A 26250-nucleotide genomic window follows, 5' to 3' on the forward strand; every position below is an offset into this window, starting at 1 on the left:
GCGACGTTTGTTCTGTGATCTCCCACCGACTGTGATTGGTCTGCTGCATGGTGTGAGTTTCCAGCAGTGCTGAGATGACACAAAGTTCTTAAGTACACCTGTGACAGCACGTTCAGTTGTAGTTCAGTTTTGTTTAGTTTGTTTGTCGTAGTCTACTTCCAGCTTTAGTCTTCAAACAGTTGGTATGAGGTGAGCTCCTGCTTTGTTGGAATGAAAACCTGCAGCTACACCAGCCCTTTGTGGATCGGGTTCCCTGGGAATAGTGTATGAATATGTAGTAAAGATTTTTTCTGTAAAAATATTACCTCATATAACTTTGATAAACTGAAGAGGTGATCGAGAGACAGTATAAGTAGGAAAGAATGACGAAACATTCTCAGTTCCAGGTAGTAAGGGACATAAGGAATTTCCATACTACATAATGAAGTTACCCTAATAGCCTTCTTCCCCCTGCCATCTGTGGTGTTGCATGCGCATCCTGATGTCAGCCTCTCCCGCATGTTGTGTGATTGTGTATTGTTGCTCTATTCCTTGTTGTTTGTGTTCTGTGTATGTTTGTTCTATTATCCCATGGAATATCTGAATGGCTTTTTCTTGTATCGTTGATGTGTCAAACTCTTGATCACTGAGGAGCAGCTCGCGTTACCTCTGTTTACTTAGAACACCAAAAAATAAGACAACATTTGAGAAACAGTCACTAAAATATTTCTCATAAGCACAGTGTTTGTATTTTGTATTATTTAGATAATAGAAGATTATCTAATAGAAGATTATCGCTAAGAAGATTCAGATATTCTGTGGCATCTCCATCAAAGCACTGAAACAGCAAACACTGAGTATAATATAGATTTTGTTGCCACTGATTTTGTAACCTATCTGAAATTATTCTCACAGATGTATATGTAAAGTCATGCTGAGAGCATTATGAAAGCTCCAGCCATTCTGCAGAGTACGCACCATAGTTTATCACTATGTAAAATAGTCGCAGCGTTTGCACAAACTTAACTTTTTGGTGCATCGAATGCATTTTTGCTGAGTCATAACTGTCAGGCATTAGAGCCGCTCACCCAAACCCATACTGTATTTCAGTACCTCATTATAAGACAACTGTGCGTTGTGTATGTTACTGTCACTGAGATGTTGATGAAATATTCATTTTCTGTCTTCCTTTTTATTTTGATTTCACTGTTTACGTCCTTGTGATGAATGTTTTATTGTCTGCTTTCTGTTATTTTTGTTCCGTGTCTCGTATGTCTTCATCATAGGTAAAATGCAGGATGGAAATATGGAGAACAACCAGACCAAAGGTAACCTACTTTCACTTTACCGCCCGGTTTGAGCTCTCACGGTGTTTCTTTTCTCTCTTTTTTTCTCCCTCAACGCAGTGCAGATTCCAGCCCCCGTCCATTAAGCCTGACGTCTGTTTGCAGTGTTGTCATTTTTCGTTTCTGCCTGTCTACTGCTTCTTCCGAGTGTGTCAGGGTCTCTTGATTATCTCTTAGTCTCTCTCTGTCTCTCACTCTGTCTCTCTCTCTCTCTCTCTGAAGCTTTCTGCAGCACTTTCATTGGGGTCTGTTCTGAAACATAGATTCTGTAGTCAGAACCGAGTATTAACATGGAAGTACCATCTGCTTGGAGAGAAGGTCAAAAATTAAATGGGTATATTTAACAATGAGCATCCACGCCAGGTGTAAAAACACAGTAAACTCCAGAATTATTGACACCCTTTATGGAAATGAGCTAAAATCATTGTATTTAGTAAACCACACATGCAATGAGTGATCTCTTGGGCTCAAACAAATGCAAATGAGTAAGATATGTATTTTTATTTTTCAGCTCCTTTATATTATCGGGTCTTCGCTTTTGGAATGCCCTCTTCAGTACACATTGCACGTTCTCAACTGGGTTCAATTCTGGAGACTGAAAGAGGCTCTTGCAAACTTTGATTTTGTGTTCTTACCCCTATTTCTGTGTGGATTTTGATGCGTGCTGGGTCATTATCTTGCTCTAAGGTTCACCCAGTGGCCATGTTTCAGCCTTCTGGCAGGGGCAGACAGATTTTGCTCTAAAATCTCCTGATATTTAGTGGAATTCATTATGCCAGTGATTTTCACAAGAGCCCCTGGACCACTAGCAGCAAAACAACCTGGGTGCTTTTCATTGTATGCAGTCCAATATTGTACAAAAACGTTTTTGTCTCATCTGACCACATCATGCAATTCCATTTATTGTTCCAGTGACATTTTGCAAAGTTCAGGCGCTGCATTTTGTGGCTTGCTCTTAGAAAAACCTTCTTTCATGAAACGCTTCAAAAAAGCCAGTGAATTTTTAAATTTGAATGCCTCAAGAAAATAATAGAGTTCCAGGAGCCTAGAAGCAATAAAAAGTTTTTCCCCAACAAGGCAAGTTTATTTGTTTTTATTTAAAATATTCTTTATGGCTGCCTATAATTTTGCCCAGTTTGTTTTTAAAATAATACACTATTCTTAAAATAAAACAAGAACTCTTGAAGGAATGATTTCTACTAGATAAACACTGAGCAATTTCTCCAAACATTACTGAGGAACATTTGAATTAGTGTATGTGTTGTTTATTTTAAATGATTGCTTTTGTCAAGTTTCTTGAGGGGTGCCAATAGTTCTGGAGTTGACTGTATTGTTATGCAGAGAAACAAAAGCAACAAAAGCAAATATTCAGCTGTTGTAGCTGAGTCACAGAAATAATGGGAGATTTTGAAGTTGACATAAGCTTGCATAACTTATTAATGTTTGCCAGATTACATTCTGCTAGTACAGGCCGTTCTTACAAAGCTGTCTCTTAAGCGAAAGGCAGTTTCCTGACACTTTGATGAACATGTTCATCTTGTAGTTTCCGAAGTTCCTGGGAATACTTATTTTCTAAAATTTCAGCATGTTTTCTATATTATCTCAGTGGTCCTTGGCAAGCCATGACATCCAGTTTGTTTACCATGTGGTGTTATCAGGATAGGCTCTGTTGAGTTTCAGCTTCTGGGGACTGTTTGACAGTGTATTGACTTGTGTTCACCTATGAATTTCTTACTGTAGTTTTTTCACAAAGTCTGAACTGAACTTGAGTTGACACTAACCCTGGATGTTATCTTTTATTAAAAAAATGTTTTGTGTACTGGGTGACCTGTAGCCCATTTAAGTATCATTTACATGATCCTAGGTTTTGCCATATACTTGAATTTAGGTAAACACATTGTTTAAAGATATAGCTCTGCAAATAATCTAATTTATGCATTTTTCCCCTGCGATCACCCATAGAAATCAAATTTTATTAGTTATAACAATATCTGGAATGTCCTGATCCAGCAGTTCTTCAGAGTAGCGAGATGTCCTATAATCAAAATCTTTCCCCTCTGACCGTTACAGTGAAGAAGCAAGATGGTGCCGCTGCCATGGAGATGCAGCCACTGAAGAGTGCGGAAGGTGGCGAGACTGATGAAAAAGAGAAAAAGAAAGCCAATGTCTCCAAAAAAGAAAAGTCTGTCCTACAAGGCAAACTGACAAAGCTGGCTGTGCAGATTGGCAAAGCAGGTACTTTCCTCCCAAATATATTGAGGCTGATGAAATTAGTTGCTTCATACCACATATTTGTTACTGAGATATGCAAACATAGAACAGTGGAATTTCAGTCAATCACATTATATTACAGCTCTAAAAACACAAATTCTAACATTATCTGTAATAATTTATTGTAGAATTCTATAATGCATTATAATGTATCGTCTGTTCTCAGGTTTGGTGATGTCTGCCATTACAGTCATCATCTTGGTGCTCTACTTTGCCATTGACAACTTTGTGCTGCAGAAGAGGCAGTGGCTACCAGAATGTACTCCAATTTACATTCAGTATTTTGTCAAATTTTTCATCATTGGTGTTACTGTCCTGGTGGTAGCTGTTCCTGAGGGCCTTCCATTGGCTGTTACCATCTCTTTGGCCTACTCTGTTAAGGTAACATTTGTTTAGAAAATGCTCCCTATGCTTTGGAACCTACACTGAATAATTGCGTAGCTTTGAGAGGCAAAAAATATGTACTGTCAAATCTTTTTTAGATTGAAATTAGAAGCAGTGAATTCAAAGTAGGAATCTAAATTTGATTTAAAATTTTCAATTAGTGTATTTAGTGTTCGATTAGTGTATTTAACAGTGTATTTAATTTGTTCCACAATGTAAAGCGCACACTTTCCAATAGTTTTCTTTTCTACAGCACAAATATACTAAATCAGTCTTATGCTTCCATATCTTTTTTCCTGAAATGTAATGTAGAAAATGATGAAGGACAATAATCTGGTACGTCATCTGGATGCCTGTGAGACCATGGGCAATGCTACAGCTATCTGCTCGGATAAGACTGGCACATTGACCACTAACAGGATGACAGCAGTGCAGTGCTATGTGGGAGATGTTCACTACAAAGAAATCCCAGAGCCCAGCTCAATCCCGCCCAAAACTCTGGAAATATTGGTCAGTGCTATATCAATCAACAGCGCCTACACAACAAAAATTCTGGTAAGAGATCTTTTTGTCTTTCTGCTAGTTAAAATAGTGGCTGTGTTTACATGCAAAGACTTGTGCAGATCTGATTATATATGAATACATTCTGATTATAGATTAAGACTGAGGTGTTTATATGCTCACTCTACTCAACAATCATGCATGCTACAAGTAATCAGATCCAAAATTACACAGATGCGAAGAGAACCGCTTAGTGTGGACATTACCATGACAACGAGCATCATGTGAGTCCGGTCGGAGTGAGACGAGCAGCAGCGACCTGTGTTTTTAATTACTTTAAAATGATGTCGGACTCAGGAAAACGTACTTCACATGTACTTATTAATGAAGGCCGTGAGGAAGACGTCACGTTCTCAGACACATAAGCTGGACGCCCGTCCCACCGCCGTCTTTCAAAGCTCAAAGCACAAACTTTGTCTCTTCTGCAGACCAGTTTCTGCTCCCTCCATTTTTGACATTATAAACTAGTCTATTCCGATTGAGGTGTTTACATGGATGTATTCTATTCCGATTGAGCTGTTAAGTGGATTATCAGGCTGCATGTAAACGTGTCTAGTGTTCTTTCAAGTCATTGTGAACTTAAAGTGCAGTGTCGACAGTTGGCTTTAGAATGACTGGTTTTACTTGGTTTACGATTTGTTGCATGTTTTTAGACTGATTCTCTCACTCCCAGATAATTATTCTAAAAACTTGCAACAAAACAAAACCAGGTAAAAAGTCATCAGTCAACCAGTAATAGATAATGCAGAGTTGGTCTGCATTGAGCTTTATTTGAGATTGAATGTTCTAGCAATCATACCACAATGACCTATGAACTTCCACTACTTTCTCAGACGGTGATTTTCCTGAATATTTTTTCATAGACATTATATTATATTATGTTAGAATAAGCTAAAAATTGCTCTCTAGTCAAAGCGTTTTATGCTCTGTGTTACCAATACTGTGCAAAATCTTCAAAGTAGCAGAATGAAGACTTGACCGATTTCTATAGCACATTCATGGAATTCTGAATGCTCAGTGAGATTTAAAATGGCAATTCACAAACTGTTTAGAAATGTATAACCTACTTGACCTAATTGAATCCAAGCATTGTGCTTGAGCTGAAATTTAAAATGTAAAAACGTGCTTGAGCTAGTTTATCACAGTAACAAGTGGCACAATGTCCATTGTTAAAATCTCACCAGAGCTGTAACACAGTAGGAGATTTAACACTCTCCTAATAGGGCAGCATTGGTTGAATACCTGAGGGCATGAAAGCTGGTACAAAAAATCTGAAATGGCTAATTTAAACTACCATTCCCTGATATATTTTGCGAATTAAGCTGTGCATTAATTATGCTGATCCTTCTCAGAATCACATTACAAAATCAATATGTATGCATTCCAAATTAGAAAGAGGCCCTAAGCTTTAAAAGTGTTAAAATAGAAGTGACTTAAGGTCCAACTAGTTGCTCCATATATACAGAAAGCGGTTCTAACATGGGAGATGTCCTACATTTGGCAGCCCACAAATGAAATTGTGCTAATTGGAATAATCACTTTCCAGCCATCTGTTTTGCAGTTTAGAGCTGCATGTCTTATGATGGTAGACAGGGATTCATTAAAAGGAAAGTTCATCTTTTTGGTGGTTGTATTTTCACATCTTATATTACCATCTGCATGGTGTTTTTGTGTGTTGCTGCCAGTGTGTGTTTATAAGTGATTCATATAATGAAATCATATAAGACGATGTGATATGTTGGCATTCAGTGACTTTTTATTGCCCTTAAATCATTCCAAATTTTAAAAAGAGACTTCTAAGTGTTATTGCAGATCCAAGTTCAACATGTTAGCTTTCATAAGAATAAAAGACATTAAATTTATATCTTCAGTTATCTAATTCCACATTATACTGTAATAATAATGTAACATCCTGCATCACATAGGTGACTAACTTGTATTTATAGGTAAAAATGTCTCCAAAGAAAATCCTTGAAACATCTCCTTTTCTGATATTTGCAGCTCAACACTTTTTGCTGTTATTATTTTTCTTTTATACTCAAGCTGCACCTCGGTAGAGGAACTTGAAAGTACCTTTTGTGCGGTTGTTTACAAACATTAGACCTTCACGTGTAATCTGCTCAGCTTTGGAATAACAGCACAGAACACATTTATGTCTTCTGCTCAGGTTAATGTTTTAAAAGCTTTAGCTGACATTGGGCCTAGCTTCTAAAGAAACTATCGCAGTATAATCTTTCTGGGTTTCTATAGAAAAACTCCCAAGTGAAACACTCTCTGTCTTTATACTACAGATTCAGTAGGTCTATGAACTAAAAGTAGGTTCTCCGGAGTGTCCCTCCCAGCAGTATAGCAACTTGCATAACTCATCTCTGGAGACAAAGCAGAGAAAGCTTTGATAACCGCACAAAAGAAGACTTTGATATCTATATCATTTCAATTGTCTGCTTAATTCAGAGTGAAGTCAGCAGAAGCCTCTTCACTTTATCCTTGGAGAGGTTCCCGAAGCCTGCACTGTTCCTCTTCTGTAATGTTTTAATGCAGCATTATGTAATCAATGCGTGACCTGCTCTTCACCCGGCAGCCAGTGTTCTTTTTATAAACTTTCTGCAGTCTCCTCAACCCAGTCCTACCTCATCTTTTTTTTCCTTGGTGTGATAAAGGCAGAAATATTCAGTCACTCCAGCTACAAAGAAACTCCACTGTAATCCATTTGCCTGGAAACCTGAATATAAATAAACACATTTTCAAATTTATAATCACTTTTATTGTCACATTATGCTTATATGGGTGTGAAAGTGAGTGAAAATATTGGGTGCATAGCTCTTCGATGCAGTGTTAGATACAAAAAATATCCACATTATCATACACATTGCAGACAGTAACATGCAACATGTACAAGCTATACACAGACGCATTATCATACATAAATACACACTGTATACAATATACACTATAATACACAGTACACATAACCTAACCAGATAATCTAATTGCATTCTTTCGCAGTATGGAAAAGTATGGAAATTGATTTTAGTAATTTCCAGGTCTGGATAAGTATGGAAAAAGAAAAGTGAATATGGAAAAAGACTACTGCCTCTACTCTGTTTTTAAAAATATAAAATTCAGAATTTTTTAAAATAAATTGCTCATACAAGCAGAGTGTTTTTCAGGCAGCCAGCGCAGCCAAATTTTTACGTGTGAGTGAGCGCGGGTCAGAGCTTGACGTTGTCGAAAGCAAGGCAAGAAGTATGGCGTGCGACTCAACACACACTCCTACGCAGAGCTGCCTCCACACCTCTACGTCACAGCCTGCAAAACGGCTCTGCCCCATGTGACTTACAACTGTACCAAATCCAAACACTCACGTGTATGGAGTAACACAAATTAGCTCTTGTATCTTTTTAATTGCATATACACATAGCATTGCAAATAACCAAATATTAAGCTTGTCTCAACATTAATGAGTAATGCAGCGAAGCAGTTATCAGAAAAATAAACGGACTCTCTTTTTTGCATAAGGAAACCATATGGCTGCATTCATCGTTGTTTCCATGGACACAGTGAATAAACAAGGCTGCACAGAATCAGTGAAATTCTGATTATTTAACTGTTTTCAATTCGTTTTTGGTTCTTATTTATAAAAGAGACTAAAATGTTGGGGGGAACAATAACATAATATTATTTATACAATTTGTTAAAGTAAAATAATGCAAGTATAAATTAGTAGCACCAGTTAGTTTCCTGCATCTTTGGGCAGATGTTTGACAGCGCAATGTTGTCCACCTTTCTGCAGAGAAGTGTGGACTGAATGACCACAGTGGGTAAATGCAAGTTTTTTGAGGGCTGGAAAAGATCTGAAAGATCTACTAAGAAGTCTACGGAAAAGTACGGAATTTTAAAATGTTTAGGAAACCTAATTTGTGAACGCAGTATTTTAAGTTTGTTCTGTAACTCTTTAACTCATGTAAGTTAATGTGAAATAGCCTCTCAGTGGGCAGCATTGTTTTATTTACTGCAGTTAATAAAAAAAAACACAAAATATGACTGCAAACTGTTGACACTGATCATTGGTCATGTCCATATTAGCAGCTCTGGGTCTAATAACAAAAATGGGTGGTGTTTTCAGAAATCGCTGATATTGTGCCCTGTGGTAGACAAAAATATTCCAAAGCTGCTGCATTTTTCCTATATGGATGTTTTTCCTCTGAACTTAATGATAAATGACTCTTTCAACATGCAACTAAAACTGCTCCACACTAAAATGATGATGTAAAACTGGCAAAGTCAACAAAATACACCACGCAAGCTGTGTGAAATGTGGTAATTTGGTTATTTTAGCAGTTTTAGCCTACAGATTGAGTAAGCTTAATAACAGACTTGCATTCATGCTGTGTCATTTCAGAGTGCAAGAGTGTTTGCTTGCTTGTAGCATGTATGTAGCATTATTCCTATTTTGGATGCTAAACGATCTTGTGCTTCAGAGAATCCAGTGACAATGTACGTAGGACACAATATACCAGGTTTGGAATGTTTAAGACTTTATTAAAAATAGATTTAAAAAATTAGATGAAGTGAAGTGAGGTCATTGAGGTCATTGGTGATGCTGGCAGATTTTGCTAAAAATGTTCTTAGTTTACGTGAACTTCTTACTATCCATGTTTCTGCATCTTCAATATTACTCTAAATTCAGCAATAGAAGGTTTTGTGGATTTGTGAAATTGGACCTGGGCTAACAGCTGAAGTTGTTGCTTCAGTGTACTCTGATACTCTGAGCTGTAGTCTGAGCTCTACACAGACTTCCTGGATCGTTGCTCTCGAGTTGCCCCAACCACCTGTTCTGTCAGACCTTCAGGGCCTCTAACTGGAGAGATCAGCTCGAACACTGATGTCACTTTGACTTAGCACCATGAATCTTTTATCTGAGGTTAGGTGTACATACGTGGAAACCTTGTGTTTTGGAGAGGACAGTTCTCTAGGTCAGGGACTAAGGTGTGTAATTTAAAAAAAGGCATATTTTCAACTCTGTTGATTTCCCTCCATGTTCTAAATCATCCTGAGTTGCCCTTAGCGGATATGCCACGAAACACCTTCTTATGTTTTGTTTAATTATTTGTCAATCGTAGGTCATTGAAGCAGAGAAATTGTGTGGAAAGTGCATTGTAAACTTTCAAATCATACCACATTTGTGTTTTAAGGAGAGGAGGAGATATGTACAGTCTTGTTTTGTGGACAGTAGACCATGTTTTTGTCATTTCTTGACGTTGAAACATGCGGAAAAATAGACACAGCGTCAAAACAGCTTATACAGAATGCAAATTGAATGTGAATATTACTCAGTGCATAACCAAATATGTAAATACTGATGTAATTACATGTATATTGCAGTGCAGTGGCAGTAATAATTTTGGAGGATTAAGGACTCGTACAAGGAGGCTTAATTAAGCATGCATCAGAAGATGTATGGTATGAACTTACAGTGAAAGGTGGTTACAATTAACAGCTTCTTTTTGAGAGATGCTAATGTAGATGCTCATTTAAATAATAGCATCATGTGTTGTAGGTCCATTTCATATGGTCACTTGAACCAGTATAATTACTTGAAGTGAGGTCAAGGAAGGGGTCAGTGACATATCGGCTTTCTTTTCTTTACTTAATTGGTGACTCCCCAGGCTTGCTGAGCTGCTGTCAACTGAATTTTGTACACCCCTGTGCACAGAGGTCTCAAACAGCTGTACAGTAGCTGGAAGCACAGCTTGTGTTCACTCCATTGAAAATCGCCACTAATTGGTAGAATTGCTTTCTGCAAGTTGAAGCAGCGGTAGTAATTTTGATGCACCCGTACAATAGTGCTAATTGTTTTGTGCTGGACTACACTGAGTTAGAAATGCTGAATAAAATGTGAGCGTTGGTCTTTGTCCAATTGACTGTACCCACATTATTTATCCCACATTGCAGCTGGCACCAGTAAAAAGGATTTAAATGGACTTGAAGTTCTGTACTTAAGCTAATGGAGTGTAATGATTGCACAGGCAAAAAATAATTATTTGCTAGAAATAGCTAGCACTGGCTGCCAATGACAAAGCATGCAAGTGTATGATTTTAGGAGATGGTGGTTATTTCATACGACCAGATTCTGTCGGGGGCTCTTTTCACACTACCCCTGTGTTGAGGTGAAATATCTCCCCATGTAGCCTGGAAATTTATCAGGTGTTTTGGGCAGAGTTGCATGTCCGGCTGCAGCAGCACCATGTGGCCCAAGGCGCTCGCCAAAACTTCTGAGATGCCTTAGGCTACGCTTTCCTCGTCTATTCCCTCGTCCAAACAGAGGCTGTCACTTTGAGTACTGGTAAAGGGGTGAAATCAAAGAGGTGCCATGACAATGACCTTATTGGGGATGTGGAAGGAGGGGACCGGTGGGGGCCCCCGCAGCTTAGACGGAGTTGGAATGGGAGCCCCGTGTAGCGCGGCGCTGGAAAGAGGAAGTAACTCTGCCAGCTCTCGCTCTGCCATATGCCAAGACTCGCAGGAGCGTGTGCTGACCGGGGAGAGGACAGCCGTTCGGCCGGCCATTGTGTGCCAGCCACTGTCCTCGGGGTGTCTCGAAGCCTGCATCAAATTAGGCAACCACACCCTCCTATGCTACCCAGAGTGACTCTGGTGGTCAGAGTGGAACACACAAGGACAGACTGCATGTCTGTTAAATTACAGAACTTAAGTGTGGTATAAAGGTGCAGACTCCTGCCCTTGAAACTTGAAGCCGAAAATCTAATCTGCACAGTTTTCCCCTTATCACAAATGTAGAGTCAGCCAAGACATACTGTTACCTATGAAACAGAAAGAAGTAAAAGACAAAATTAAAGCTTTAAAAGGTTCATTTGTTTTTGGTCCGTTTTTTTAAAGAATACATTCAGGATGCGTTCATAAAGTATCAGAAACCTCATAGGTTTTGAGATCACACTATGTTGAAATTGACTTTCCGTTACTGATGTATGTGTATGCAAATAAGTCAAATTAACTGACACTTTTTATGTTTGTATATAGTTGCATGAAAAATGTATTTTGATCATTGTCTTAGTGAAAATAAGCTGTCGCATCATCTACAGAGAACAAACTTAAATGTAACTGCTAATTTCAGATCACAAAAAAAATGAAGCATAAAATCTAAAATGTGCCACTTTTGCACAGCCCACATTTTATGTTGTATTTTGTTTTCCAATATGATAAATTCAGGAAATGAACAGTAATTGTTTATTAAAATGTGCAGAAGTGCGTTCTCTGTAGAGGTTGTGTTCAATTATTTTCAGTGGCGCCCAAACATGCATACGACTGTATTTCTGTCATTGCTGATGTCTGAGTTGACTTGAGTAACCTGTCATGAATATTGTTTGCCGTTTTTGTGTCTAATCTCTACCGTTATGTGTTCTGGTTATTTCAGCCTCCAGATAAAGAAGGAGGTCTCCCCAAGCAGGTGGGCAACAAGACAGAATGTGGCCTATTAGGACTGGTCCTTGACCTCAAGCGGGACTACCAGTCTATTCGGAACCAGATCCCAGAAGAGAAGCTTTATAAGGTGTACACATTCAACTCAGTCAGGAAGTCTATGAGCACTGTAATTAAACTTCCAGATGGCAGCTTCAGGATGTACAGCAAAGGAGCCTCCGAGATTGTTCTCAAGAAGTGAGCGTCTTTTGGTCTTGCTGTCCTTATTTTGCTTTTATTTAGCTTGTTATATTTAGTCCGAATTTGATGATGACATTTTAAGATCATGTCAGAGGATTGTATTTTATATATATATATATATATATATATATATACACTCAAGATTGGTGGAAGTGATAATTATGAGATTTTGCGTTATAAGTGATTTGGAATGTTAGTTTTCGGACACTGACCTCAATGACCTTGGTCCAGGTGTACGCGCATCCTGAACGAAGTGGGTGAGCCCCGAGTTTTCCGGCCCCGGGACAGGGATGAGATGGTGAAGAAGGTGATTGAGCCCATGGCCTGCGATGGACTTCGGACAATTTGTGTGGCTTTCCGTGAATTCCCTGCAGACCCTGAGCCAAACTGGGATGACGAAAACAACATTGTGTCAGACCTGACGGCAATCTGTGTGGTTGGGATAGAAGATCCAGTCAGAGCTGAGGTACGGAGTTTACCATTTGGAGCTTTTTTGGGGCGGGTTGGTCAACTGATGAAGCCTGTGTCTCATTTACAGTGTTGGGTGAAAACTTTTAGTATTGGAAATCTATATACGTTACACTGCATACTGCATGTTTATGTCTGCATTTAATGTCTGTGTGTGCAGTAAGTGTCACTAAAGATATTTGTCTTGAGAGTTTTACTCTTCAGTGACATGGATACACCCCTCTGAGCTGCTTTGACATAATAATTGGATGAGAGAAATGGAGGATACTGCATCAGATGTAACACACTATTCTTGCCACAATTTTGAACGTCTGTCCTCAATGTGTACTTTCTCTGCTCCCACAAAGCGCCAAAAAACACTGACTCCGCCACTGCATTATTTAGCCGTGTGCTTTTATCTCTCCCTGTTTCTTCGCTCTTGCTATCTCTCCCCTCGTCTCTAGAGCCATACTGTGTAATTGTCGGTTTGCTGAAGACCTCTTAAAGAAGGCAACACTGGCAATGAAACGGAATTACAAGGAAGTGCAAAGCAGAACATTCGTGTTTTATTCTGTGACTTTGAAATGAACATGCAGTTTGCAAGACCTTTTGAACTGGCCTTTAAGCCATTTTGCAGTTCTGTGATCAATCTAATAGATACCTTATCATGTAGACAGTGAAATCATTTTTGTAAATAATATATATTTAAAATGTGTCTTGCAATTGGGCACCAAAAGGCTTGACAAGGGTTCCCCATTAAAATGCGATTATAGCAGAGATTACTTTCAAAAATAATATGAAATGAATGTGATGATCTTATATGGATGATTTGTTTGATCTGTTGATCAAAGAATCTGTTTAATATGAGTTCTAGTAGTTGAAATAACTGCTGTGTTTCCATTTAAGCCGCTTGCTTGAACTAGTATTGCAAAACTCTTTCAGATGTATTGCTTCCTGGCGTCAGGCTCAACTCACCCCTGTTCGCTAATAAATCAGTAGACACCTGAGAATCCGTAAACAAATCCATTTGAGTTAATCGTCTAACGTTACCAGTCACCTTCCTCTGCCACTGTCCATTATTAATGAAGCTCTTCCTCTTCAGTCTGTCCTCAATGAGTTAAGTGAAACTCGACTGTTGTTTCCGAAGCCCCCCAAATGGCTTGACGTCTGCCCAACATGATAACATCTCTGGTCCCGTTTAAATGTCTAGACCGTTCCCCGTTTTCATTCCATCTTCTTTCGCCATGCTAATTGGATGTGGCCTAATGAATATTACATATTCTCTTGCCTCTGTTAAAAAGAACTGTCTAAAAAGGAAATATTTTTTGTGTCACCAATCCAGTGTCTTCATTTATCCTTGGCAAACGTGTTAATCATAAAACCAGGGTGATTCAGCTCTGATGGTATGAAGTTTGGTACCCATGTGAAAGGGACATTCCACACCTCATATGCACCATGGAAATTGAAAAAACTGAAAAAAAAGTGCTACATTCACTTTTGCTTGATTCACTGGGTTCAAGTGTGTACATAGTTTCCAAATCATCAGCACAGTTTTGTCAATAATTGTGTTTATGTGATATAATTTTTTCATGTGGAAGTTATGTACATACTTGAATTAAGTAAATTCATTGACTTTTTACAGTGCTGCTATATTTAGCTTCTAATTACTAATAAAGCACTTACCAGGAATTGTTGGTAGAAAGCCGCAGTGAAAGGCTTGCAAAAAGTGAGTTGTCACACCCCCGTCACTGCCAGCCTGCTGACCACAAGCACTTATTTACAGTTATCGTTCCATTCCATTTTGTTCTCTTGTTGCAAAATCTTGCCAATGTTTTCTTCTTTGTATACCAAACCTTGTTATCTGTTATTACCTCATTCTGTGTTACGGTCTCTCTGGTTTTTGCTGCAGTTATGATTCTTTTTTATGTCTTTTTGTTCATGATTGACCTTGCTTTGTTGAAATGAGTATGGATTGTGTACACTAATTTTAGATTCAGTAGAGTGTCCTGCACATGCATGCTGGATTTGTGTTTAGATTTGGAGTCTTGAGTACAGCAAATGTGAGGAACCACATCATTATGCCATTATGACAGACGTATATGCATCATGACAGACGTATATGCATCATGTGTCTTTATTCAACAGGAACATCATTTTGAATTGTTATTAGCACTGGTACTGATGATGTATTGTCTTACTTACACTCGGACTCTCTCCTAAGGAGCCCACTAACCAATTTTAGTGTACTGTGAGCATCCTGACCACTCACAGTTCTAGTTGAGTTTCTGAGGGTGTTTCGATGAATGTATTTTAACTGTATCAGGCAGCCCTAATACAGTAGACATAATTCATCCATGTATTGTGCGTAACTAAACTATGAGAGCGAGAGGGAGAGAGAAAGAAGGACACATTAAGGTAAAGGGAGGGTAGAAAGGGCTTGCTGTGTTCTGTATGCCTGCGCACTGCGGTGGTGTACTCATTTACCGCAGCACCGGACTCCTCTGACCTGCAAGCGCAGGCGTAGGCTTGCGGTTTGTGGAGGCACTCGCAGTGACCTTTTCCTCAGAAGGTAGAGGCTTAAAGCACTGAATTAGGGCCTGTTAGCTGGCAGTAGTTCTCCAACTGGGGATGCCCTGATCTGATCTGAAAGACTGATATGCGTAACAATCAATGGAAATTTTAATGGATCCATATCAGCTTTATTACATAGTTCTACAGCATAAAAAATCCAGCATTGTGTCCTGCAGGTGCCTGAAGCCATCCGTAAGTGTCAGCGTGCCGGAATCACAGTGCGTATGGTAACTGGAGACAACATCAACACAGCACGGGCCATTGCCATCAAGTGTGGCATTATCCATCCCGGAGAGGACTTCCTGTGCATTGACGGCAAAGAGTTTAACAGGAGGATCAGGAACGAGAAGGGAGAGGTATTGCACATTCACTGATTCACAGGTCGCTAGAGACCGGAAATATGCATATAAACGTTAAGACTTACCCTGGCTAGAAAATAGAAACACTTTGCAAGCGCATGACTATGCTTAATAGTCTATAAAACTGGACGCTTGAATCTTATTACTGTGTCCACTACTGGAAGTCCTCCATTTCCTGTATAGATACACTCTTCTGTTTATGTCTAGTATGCTGATAAAGCAACTTTGGAGAAAGTTTGCTGAATGTTACTGTCGCTAATCAGATCATTTGATCGTTGATCAATAATTAGCCAGCGAATAATCACAGTATAAGAAGTCACTCTAGCCCAGCTCACTTTTGTAGCACCCTCTGACCCGTATTATGCTAACTACACTAACTCATGCATGTGTACGACCTTGTGTATCTAATCCTGTGATGATTGCTTTATGTACTGAGTTATGCAGGTTTATGGCTCCTTAGCATTAGTGTTGATGAAAACTGCCGTTATGACTGATGACTCTCAACAGAGTTTACATGTTGTCTGTAGATTGAACAGGAGCGCATTGATAAAGTGTGGCCCAAACTCCGAGTTTTGGCCAGATCCTCTCCAACGGACAAGCACACACTCGTTAAAGGTGCGGCCTTGGGCCTCTGTTTCTTACATTGAAATTACACTGTCCTATGATACTAATATACATACTACATATCCATTTCTTACTTCTTACTTTTTCCTTACATTAAGACGTGTTACATAAGTCTACCAAAGATGCCACAGAGCTGTTCTGAAGCGTTAATAATGACCTTCGCTGTGATAATCCTGTCACAGGTATCATTGACAGCACCCTGGTGGATCAGAGGCAGGTGGTGGCTGTGACTGGCGACGGGACCAATGATGGACCTGCGTTGAAGAAAGCAGACGTCGGCTTTGCCATGGTGTGTGCTGCTGTGCCTCTAAACTCCGCTAAAAGCAGTCGTCTTGGATTCTCAGCTTTTTATCTATAAGCAGAAAAGCAGGCCATGATGTTGTAATTCCATCCTCCAAGTCTGTGCCTGTTCCTCCCCAATTCAGGCTGTCCTCATTTCCCAGCTAGCGTCATTCTGACACACACCATCACGCCATCTCCTGCAGACTCAAAAAGCACAGGAGTGCCCCCTAGTGTAGGCTTTGGGAATTGTGCTCACCTCAGATGACCACGGCATAAATTTCGTCCTTTACTGTCCTTGTGCTGATTTTGGTCAGGTTTGCGTTTTGGCATTTGTGGTGCCCCACCATCCACATTTTTTTTTGTTAAATAATAGTCTTTTACCTTTTCAGCAGAAGAAATATTGCTTTGGTCAGCACTCTCTTCAAATTTCACCCCCTCCAACCCTAGGCTTAGGAAAGCATGAGAGGGATGCTGCCTGCAGGCTGCTTTTTCTCTGTGTTTTTCCTACAGCACTTTCCACTGTCAGACATCTTTGGGGAGAGCAAGCCCCCAGGCTAGTCTTTGAAAAACATAAACACGTTATGGGCATAGAGAGCAGCAACAATGAAAGGGTTCACTCAGACACTGCTGTCTTTACATAGATGCTACTTGGTTGTGTACTTTTCTTTTAGATTTACTCTCAGTGCATTGGCTTTTTTCTTGTTCATGTTTTGTCATTTCTTTCTTGCCCATAACACTTTTATTTTTTTCTCTGTCCTCTGCTTTTGTTGTGGATGCCTAAATCTAACCGTAGATGGCTTGTTGGTGAAATAACAAAGCTCCTCTCTTTGACAGGGAATCGCAGGTACAGATGTGGCCAAAGAGGCGTCAGACATCATCCTGACAGACGATAACTTTACCAGTATTGTGAAAGCCGTGATGTGGGGACGCAACGTCTATGACAGCATCTCTAAGTTCCTGCAGTTCCAGCTGACTGTCAACGTAGTGGCTGTGATTGTGGCATTCACAGGGGCCTGCATTACGCAGGTTAGAGTCAGCTCTCTACTGAATGCAGCAATATCCCAGTGTTTACCTAGGCCCATTGTACTCGTAAGGCCAGTTTCCCTGACCCAGATGTGTATTTTCAATGCTGAATCACCGTTGGCATTTGCAGTTTAGTCCTTACTTAGACTTAATCCATGTATTGCAAACCAGCTGACAATGTGTTGAACATCTTTGCATAGCATTCATTCCATGTTACCTCTTATCTGTACTTGAGCGATCGAAGGACAGGTTTGCCTCTGAAACCTAGCCTCAGAAAGAGTCTATAATATATTGCTGGGCCAAGGCTGATGACCCAATTCTGCTTCTCTAAAACAACTTTGTTTCATTTCCTTGTGGAACACTGGCCTAATAAAAAGTTGATGCTCCTCATGAAAGCAGGTTAGCTCCTTGAAAAAGCTGCTGCCATTCAGTGAGGTTTAGCTGTTGTCATAAACAGAAAGAGACACAAACATTCCAGTAGAACATACTGCCTGGACACAACACTGAGATATATGTAACATTCTGATTTAGGGGAGAAAACAGCAAATTGAAAATACAAGTTTTAAAAGACATATACTTCAAAAGTACAAGTCAAGTTTTGACAGAATACAGCCAATTTTAACTTTTGTGCTTGTAGCTTCGTTAGCAAGAGACATTGAAAAGAGGACAATACAACTCCCCATCCTAGTGCTTGCTCTGTTCGGTGCTCCTTTGATTCTCTAGTCTCAAACACCTGATTCAGCTCATTGACTCATTTCCAAGCGCTTCATGAAATGAATTAGGTTATGTTCACACTGCAGACAATTTCAATTTGTTTTTCATATCTGATCTATTTTCAGGTAGTGTGTCTATCGTTTGTTGTAGCTATATTGGCTAATGTTGCAATGATGTAAGTGTGTGCACAGTGCACATTATTGTGTTCATGCAGCTTTCATTAAATGAAAAAATATATTTTTTTCTGTTGTTCAGAAAATTCCATCAGAAGCAACTTAGAATCGGGCCGTCTGTGTAAACACAGCCTTAGAGCAGGGAAAATACAGATTTTTGTATATGCTATAAAATGATGTTCCTGACCACTTTCTAAATAGCGGTGTAAGTGTGATAGTGTTGGAAATAAAGTGTAAAGGTTAGATACTACTTTATTATGTTTTCAGTATGTTTCTCATGTTAATGGACATTACTAGAAACGACAATCGCATTAGTTCATAAATCACAATATCTCAGCCACACTGCTGAGATATTGTTGTAGCTGTATCTCATTTAACTAGATTTGCCTTGTTTTTACAGGATTCACCCTTGAAAGCTGTTCAGATGCTGTGGGTCAACCTGATCATGGACACGTTTGCCTCTTTGGCCCTGGCTACGGAGCCACCCACTGAATCCCTGCTCATGAGGAAACCTTATGGCCGCAACAAGCCCCTCATCTCTAGCACCATGGCAAAAAACATTCTTGGCCATGGCATTTACCAGCTCATTATCATTTTCACTTTGCTGTTTGTTGGTATGCGATTCCTATACTAAACTTCTTTTTTTAAGCCTTTTATTCTTTGGGCTTGTTTATTCTTGGATAAATCTACACGATGATATATAGATGATGCCTGTCATTTGTCTTTTGGCAAGAAATGAAAATGTCTTTATTTTAAGACATGGGATAATAATCTTACAGTGTAATGATAGAGATCTGGAGGACATTAGATGTTTTCAAGGGTGTCTCAGTACCTTCTTCCTTCTTCTTATTGTATTAAAATATTGTGATTATGTCTAGGCTACTGATCATCATTCTGGTGTTTTTGTGCAGGTGAACAGATCTTTGACATAGATAGTGGCAGGAATGCCCCACTGCACTCGCCTCCATCTGAACATTACACCATCATTTTCAACACCTTTGTCATGATGCAACTCTTCAATGAGATCAACGCTCGCAAGATTCACGGAGAGAGGAATGTGTTTGACGGCATCTTCAGAAATCCCATCTTCTGCTCTATTGTTCTGGGGACATTTGCTATTCAGGTAGTAGCAAGTTCAGCTCCAACAGACACAAATACAGCTTATGTATGCATAGCATTTTTCTTTAATCAGGCTTTCATTAAGGTTGCTTAGTTCTTTATGAGTTGCCTACATGGCAGTTGCAGTCTTACATTTCTTTAACAAAGGTTATGAATCAGGGGCCGTAATACAGAAACTTATTAAGTATGAAATCTTATCTTTAGTCACCATGACAGCCTGAATTTAGGAAAGAAACTATGACAGAACAACAGTTCCTAGGTTCATAATCTTATCCTCGGCTAAAGCTTTTGGGAAATGGAAACTGAAAGTGGAGAGCGTTGACGCTCTGATAAACAGCAGGGGGCGCTCTCACAATATTCTTAACAAAGTTAATCACATTTTAGTTTTCTTTGACCTTTTTTATATCAGTAAGGGTATCTAACGTTAGCTGTCTAGCTAACTAAATTGATTATTTTAAATATGTGTTTACACTTCCGCTGTGCCCATATGGTCGGTTACTAGGTAACAGACATGACAGTTGACTGTTGACTTCGATCGAGTAGGTTAAGATTTCCTAATTTGAGATAAGATTTGCTTCTGTATTACAAATTTGTGAAAAAAACCTTATCTTGACCTGTCAGATCTCAACTAAAAAGAAAGTTTCTGTAATACAGCTATATTTGCTGTAATGGTATTATGATGATGGTTTGAAGCATCTTAAGGGAATAGTTTAGCTAGCAATGCTAAAACTGCTAACAATTAATGTATAGTCCAGGCGACAAGTGTGGCTTGACAAAAAATGACGTAAAAGACAAAATTTGTGTGTTGCAGACCTTGTCACATACATAAAAAATTGTTGTCGCACACTTTGATTGGATAGAACCCCAAAGTTCTACGTTCTGGAGTGTTGCCATGGTCACAGTGTTTGGCTGTGTACTTTCTTGCTGTTTCACTGCTTTTAGAAACAGAACGGGTTGCCAGCTACTCAGAACTGGGATCCATATACATTTATAAGAAGACTCATTTTTTATTTTCAGTTTGTTTAGAATAGTGTCCAAGCAGAAAATGCATCCCATAGCAGTGTAATTCCCCCCTACACTGCACTTTCAGACTAACTGGAATTTTTGGCAAAACTGCGAACCTGGCAACCTTGCATGATGGGGAAAGAACTTGTGAGTGAACACAATTAGTATTTCTGGTTGCTGTAGCGACGTTGAAGGTTTCAAACCCCCACTGTTAATGCAGTTTCAGTGTAGTAGATGTTTTCAGACTGTTCTTTGCAGTTTCACTACTGTGTCATTAGCTGTGTTGTTATACAAGTCTAGAAACTACAGATGATGTTCTATTCTGACGTTTTATGGGACTGTGAAACCCTACAGCGCTGCGACATCTGTCGACCACAGTATTTTGAGCGACACTTGTCACCTGGACTATAAATTGACCTTTAGTATGCTTGGTATGACATTAGTATGCTTGGTCATACTGCTGCTTTAAAATTCACTAGAACACAAGTGTATGTAAGTCATAAGCCGAGTAGACTGAGATTTTTTTCATTTCAATGTTTTAGATTGTGATTGTGCAGTTTGGAGGGAAACCATTCAGTTGCTCTCCTCTTGACTTGGAAAAGTGGATGTGGTGTGTGTTCCTCGGGCTAGGAGAACTGGTCTGGGGACAGGTAACTTACCACGCACATCACAGCAGCACCATTTGAATCAGGGATCTAAAGAAATCCAGACTGAACTCTTTGAAAATGACCAGTTGACCAAAATTCAATTCCTCACTGTGACGTAGGTGATATCGACGGTTCCGAACAGCAAGCTGAGGTTCCTAAAAGGGGCAGGTCAGTTAACGCAAAAGGATGACATGCCTGAGGAGGAGCTAAACGAGGACCAAGAGGAGATCGACCATGCTGAGCGTGAACTGCGGCGAGGCCAGATCCTCTGGTTCCGCGGCCTCAGTAGAATCCAGACTCAGGTAAGAGGCATGGCCAGAAGATCTGTTGAAATCATGGATGGCCTGCATGAATGTGCAAGATTTTTTTGTACTTAGTAGCATTTCTTACGTTTAATTAAGTCTTTGTTGGAGCTTAATTTAACTTTGCATGATGTAAACTGGATGCAGATGAACATTGTAAGGCTTAATTCAACACTGGTGATTTTACTATAATAGTAAGTACTCTCTCAGTTGCCTGGCAACTGTTACAGCTTGCTAGTTTAATATGCGCTGTCAAACTGCATGTGTGGTCAAGTAAAACCAAGTAACATTGTATGTAATTGTAATGGTATACTTTAGAATGGATATACCGAGAACTATACCAAGAACTCTTATAGAATAAATGTGTGTATATATATGTATAATATATATAAAACCTAAATGCAAAGTTAGGAAATACAGTCATTTAAAATGGCATGCAAAAGTACTCAAAATGGATTTTTGAGAAGATTGCACATTTGCATGATCTTGACTGTTCATTTAGTTTTGCTTTTTGATAATTCCTTATGTTAGCAATGCTTCATAATACAGTCCTGTAGTGAGGTTTACATCCAGATGACCGCTAATGAAGACCATTGGACAGACACTCTTCTATCACCATCATGCTGACTGATTAAGCTGGAGGGAAAAAAAACATCAGAGCTTCAAGCCTTCTTAATTTACGACAATGGCCTGTAGCTTCTAACCCTTCTCATGCTTCTTTGTGTGAGAAGGCAGTCCCATCCATGCCGTGTCATTTCCACATCAAATTCTCATCCCCTTGACTTGGAATGTCACCTTAACCGAATGTGGTATGCTATATGTATTGTCTTTACCCTTCTTGCAGATCGAGGTTGTGAACACATTCAAGAGCGGGACTTCCTTTCAGGGGGCACTGAGGCGCCAGTCCTCCACCACCAGCCAGAATCAGGATGTAACCAATGTTTCTAGTCCTAGTCACATGTCCTTGTCCAATACCCTTTCCTCTCCTACCAGCACTGCTGCTGTTCCTGCTGGGCGTGAGTGAGAACTTTCTGTGTGCTGCTTGTCAAGGATGCCCTCTCAGAATACGACTTCATTGATTGCATCCTGCGGAATAAACAAATAAAGCAGATATAAAAATAAGAATGAAACATACAGTCCATGTCCATTTCTAAAAATACAGTAATTCACTTTCTTGTCTCATTTTATTTTACCAAAAGTTTTCCGCAATTTTTATAGTCATGAACTTTATTTGGGATGCGTACTTATAAAGTTACGCAATAAATGGCATTTACATTCGATTCTGTGTATTGACATATTTGATTCTGCATTTGTAGTGATTACTTTTTGTTTTAATGACAAAAGAGACAAATACGTTATCTTTTCATCAAAATCAAATTATAATGAAATATCTCTTCCTCTACAGGTTCTAAATGTGAAAGTTAGAATCTGCATTTTCACCCAAAATATAAAGAGCTAAAGAGTGAGAATTAATTCCTATCAATCTAAAGCAGGATTTTGTTACTGCTGGCGAAAAATGCAGCTTCTACGAGTTAAATGGTACTCATTTCTAACAATGCAGAATAGCTATACCTTTTGAAAAGAAACCCTTAATATTCCCTTCATCACAGTTTGAAGAGGTGATATTTGTAACTGTGGTATGTAGTAGCCAGTAATACAAACAACTTCCATTATTACTAGAGGGCAACTTTGACCGCATTTTCTGCTTCTTGCTATTTTCTGATGGTCTGCTCTTGCTCTTTTTGCAACTGTTTATCAATTAATCGTTTCCCTTTCCTCGAAGGAACTGTTGTCTCAATGTCCCATGTGTTTGTCTCCCTCAGAGTGCTAAGAGCCCTGGAGTAAGGGTGCAGCCTACGGAGTGAATTTCAGGTTGTGAGTCCCTCCACTGTCCGTCGCAAAAAAGTTGATGTGAACTAATATTCCACAAACAAAACTCACCAGGCTGGGTAAACATTCAAGTATAAGCCATCGGTACCATCTCCCGCTGAGCCAGACGTATTTGCCGAAAACGTTTTGGCTGCAGTTGTTGACGTTACGTCTAATTTGTCTTTTTTATTTTAAATATTATGACTTCTCTCTGCACAGCGATGAAGACGTGTGAAGAGAATGGCGGTTCCTCCTCATAGTCTCGTCCTATCTGTCGTCTGTGTGGTTGTAGAGCCAAGCCCCCAGGAGGCCCACAGCGACCCATTCTTGTCTTGTGGCTTCACGCTGTTGGTCATGTAGTTCACTCTGTGCTGACTGGAGCAGAGTCTCGCTGAGCATTAGGCCAGTTCCCATCGATGTGATTCGTCCTGACATTTGTTCTCATCTGTCATTCAGACCAGTCCAACTTTTTTGCCTTTGTGTTTGGCGTGATTGCCCCTTCTTAGCTGATAGGAGTGGAAGGAGAAGTCAAATTTGATCATATGGATAAATATGCACTAAATATGTTTTACTGTAATCGATATAGTTAAGAGTATCTCAGATACTTTACTGTTAAATTATTAAATTAAGCTAATGACTATTTCCTTGATTTATGTTTATTAAGATGACCATATATTTTTGGAAAAAGGAGGACAGATGCTTTCTTTATTTAATAGCCTCAGGAGCAGTCATTATAATATTAATTTTGTATACTTCTACATATACATTTTAGTTTTCTGCTGAACTTTTAGTTTAGTCATTTTTTTGGCTGTACTTCTGCCTTTGGTGAAAGCAAACATAACCGTGAACTTTGTGGCCTATACTTGAGTGTTTACACAGGGACGCATGGAGTTACTGAAAGAACAGACTCTACGTCTGTTCCTGGTTTTTCTCATTCTGCAGTATGTGTGTGCCTGTGTTCATTTGAAACGTCTTCACATTGGTGTTGTCCCGAGCTGCATGTTTTGTCGTGTTGTCTGACTGACTTTTTAAGCTTTGGTCTGCCACCATCGTGTTGTGACCCTATGCTTCATGAAGCATAGGCCTCATTACCCCACATCTTCTCGTCCCAGCCATCTCACCGTATCCTGTGCTTGTATTGACTCTTTGTGGACTTTTTTTCCTGTTTGGTTTTGTATCCTCAAAAACTCATCCTGGATCTGAACTCTTTTCCTCTTACCTGTTTACCACAAAAAGTTTTCAACTTGCATGTTTAATTTTTTTTCATTGCAAATTAACATGAATTGTCTCTAGGTATACAACATACTGGATCTTACTGTATACTGTATACTGTGCCGTTAAAAGAAAATGACATTTGCCTGTGTTTTCTTGGGTGGCCTTTTTTCTTTTTCTTACAGTTCCTTTTTTTACCTTCAGTTTGAGTGAGCTTTATTTTCAAACGTCTCAGTGCACGATAGAGTAGTGAACTGTGAATGCCTCCCGAGTTTCGAAGCTATAGGACTGCTGATAATGGCGGTTCCGTGGCCTCTCTGTCTTTTCCTGTTATCTTTCCCCCGCGCTGACATTTAAAGCGTCTGCACCGGGTAACTTATTTCATCTTGGTCTTATCCTTTCCGCAGATCCGCGTCGTGAATGCGTTCCGTAGCTCGCTCTACGAAGGCTTGGAAAAACCGGAATCCAGAACCTCCATCCACAATTTCATGACTCACCCCGAGTTTAGAATAGAGGACTCCACGCCCCACATCCCTCTCATAGACGATACCGACATCGACGACGAGGCCGCCAGGAAGAACTCCAGTCAGCCCTCGTCGCCCAACAAGAACAACAACGCCATCGACAGCGGCATAAACCTGACTACCGACACGAGTAAATCTGCTGCTTCATCCAGTCCCGGGAGCCCCCTTCATAGTTTGGAGACATCACTCTAGCCCCAGTCGCTCGGGAACATCAAATAAATCACTACGTAAGACAATACATAAAAAGCGCAACAAAATAAGATACAACGCACGTCAAAACAGAACGTGTGCTGCTGACTGAATACGTGGTCGGAACCGCGTTTTTCCTGTTTTTGTTTTTCTTTTCCTCTGCTGATAAGTTCAGGAGAACGAGACTGATTTAGGACGTTTCTGGAGTGACTTGAAAAACAGTATCCAGTTTAAACGGACCACTCCCTTTTTCCTGATAACACGACAACAGACTGCAAGAAGAGTTATTTAAAATCAAATTCAACTATTAAAATTGCTCCTGCATGAATGTACATTACCCGAGTTTTTATTTGGAAAGAATTCTTTTATTTGACTTGATTCGATTTGATTTCGGTGGGAAGTGCCGTGGACTGCTATTTTAAGACAGCTTATCCAATTCACTGATCTCTGAGTATCGTGTGTGGCATGTACCTAACTGTATAGATTTATTTGGTTATCGAATAAAGTGCGGCAAGGTTGCAGGGCTCAACTTGCACAGTAGATTTGCACCTGTTGGAAAGGAGGAACATATGGAAAATAGCATTTATTGAAAATACTATATATATATATATAAATATATAAATATATATATATATATATATATATATATATATATATATATATATATATACACATAAATATATAAATATATACAGAGTTTATCTTTGTTGGCATGTTGCCTTGTTTCTGCTTCAATGACTCTAACTACTTTAACTTATTTATGTCCTAAAGAGAATGTAATTTGTTTACAAAAACCCATAGATAACGTCCTGGTTTCTTTGTAGGGTTCAAAACCATACGGCAGACATAGTTGGAAAGGACTCAAGTTGTTGAGTACTCCTGTAATATTGGACTGTAGGTGTTTTATTACAAACTGTGTGCTGGACTTGCCTGCTATTTTGTCAAATAATGTAGATATTTTTAGAGGAT

General features: G+C 39.4%; 1 protein-coding gene across 4 annotated transcripts in view; it reads left to right on the plus strand.

Moving 5' to 3' along the window:
* Positions 1 to 25613, plus strand: part of atp2b2 (ATPase plasma membrane Ca2+ transporting 2) — a 94230-nt gene extending 68617 nt beyond the window's left edge. For 2 of the 4 annotated variants that reach the window (XM_036559525.1, XM_036559526.1), the window contains 15 exons: positions 1266 to 1307; positions 3396 to 3560; positions 3763 to 3977; positions 4293 to 4535; positions 11977 to 12218; positions 12453 to 12687; positions 15416 to 15595; positions 16126 to 16213; positions 16405 to 16511; positions 17339 to 17530; positions 18815 to 19028; positions 19326 to 19537; positions 21081 to 21188; positions 21305 to 21487; positions 24976 to 25613. In XM_036559525.1, coding sequence (XP_036415418.1) covers positions 1266 to 1307; positions 3396 to 3560; positions 3763 to 3977; positions 4293 to 4535; positions 11977 to 12218; positions 12453 to 12687; positions 15416 to 15595; positions 16126 to 16213; positions 16405 to 16511; positions 17339 to 17530; positions 18815 to 19028; positions 19326 to 19537; positions 21081 to 21188; positions 21305 to 21487; positions 24976 to 25284 — 2735 coding nt within the window. In that variant the 3' untranslated portion in view covers positions 25285 to 25613. Of the gene's footprint in view, positions 1 to 1265; positions 1308 to 3395; positions 3561 to 3762; positions 3978 to 4292; positions 4536 to 11976; positions 12219 to 12452; positions 12688 to 15415; positions 15596 to 16125; positions 16214 to 16404; positions 16512 to 17338; positions 17531 to 18814; positions 19029 to 19325; positions 19538 to 21080; positions 21189 to 21304; positions 21488 to 22331; positions 22504 to 23310; positions 23360 to 24975 lie in introns of all 4 variants that reach the window. The other 2 variants (XM_036559527.1, XM_036559524.1) reach the window with 2 other exon arrangements.
* Positions 25614 to 26250: the final 637 nt, after the last annotated feature.

This window comes from Colossoma macropomum, unplaced genomic scaffold, assembly GCF_904425465.1.
Source record: "Colossoma macropomum unplaced genomic scaffold, Colossoma_macropomum, whole genome shotgun sequence".
Taxonomy (NCBI): domain Eukaryota; kingdom Metazoa; phylum Chordata; class Actinopteri; order Characiformes; family Serrasalmidae; genus Colossoma; species Colossoma macropomum.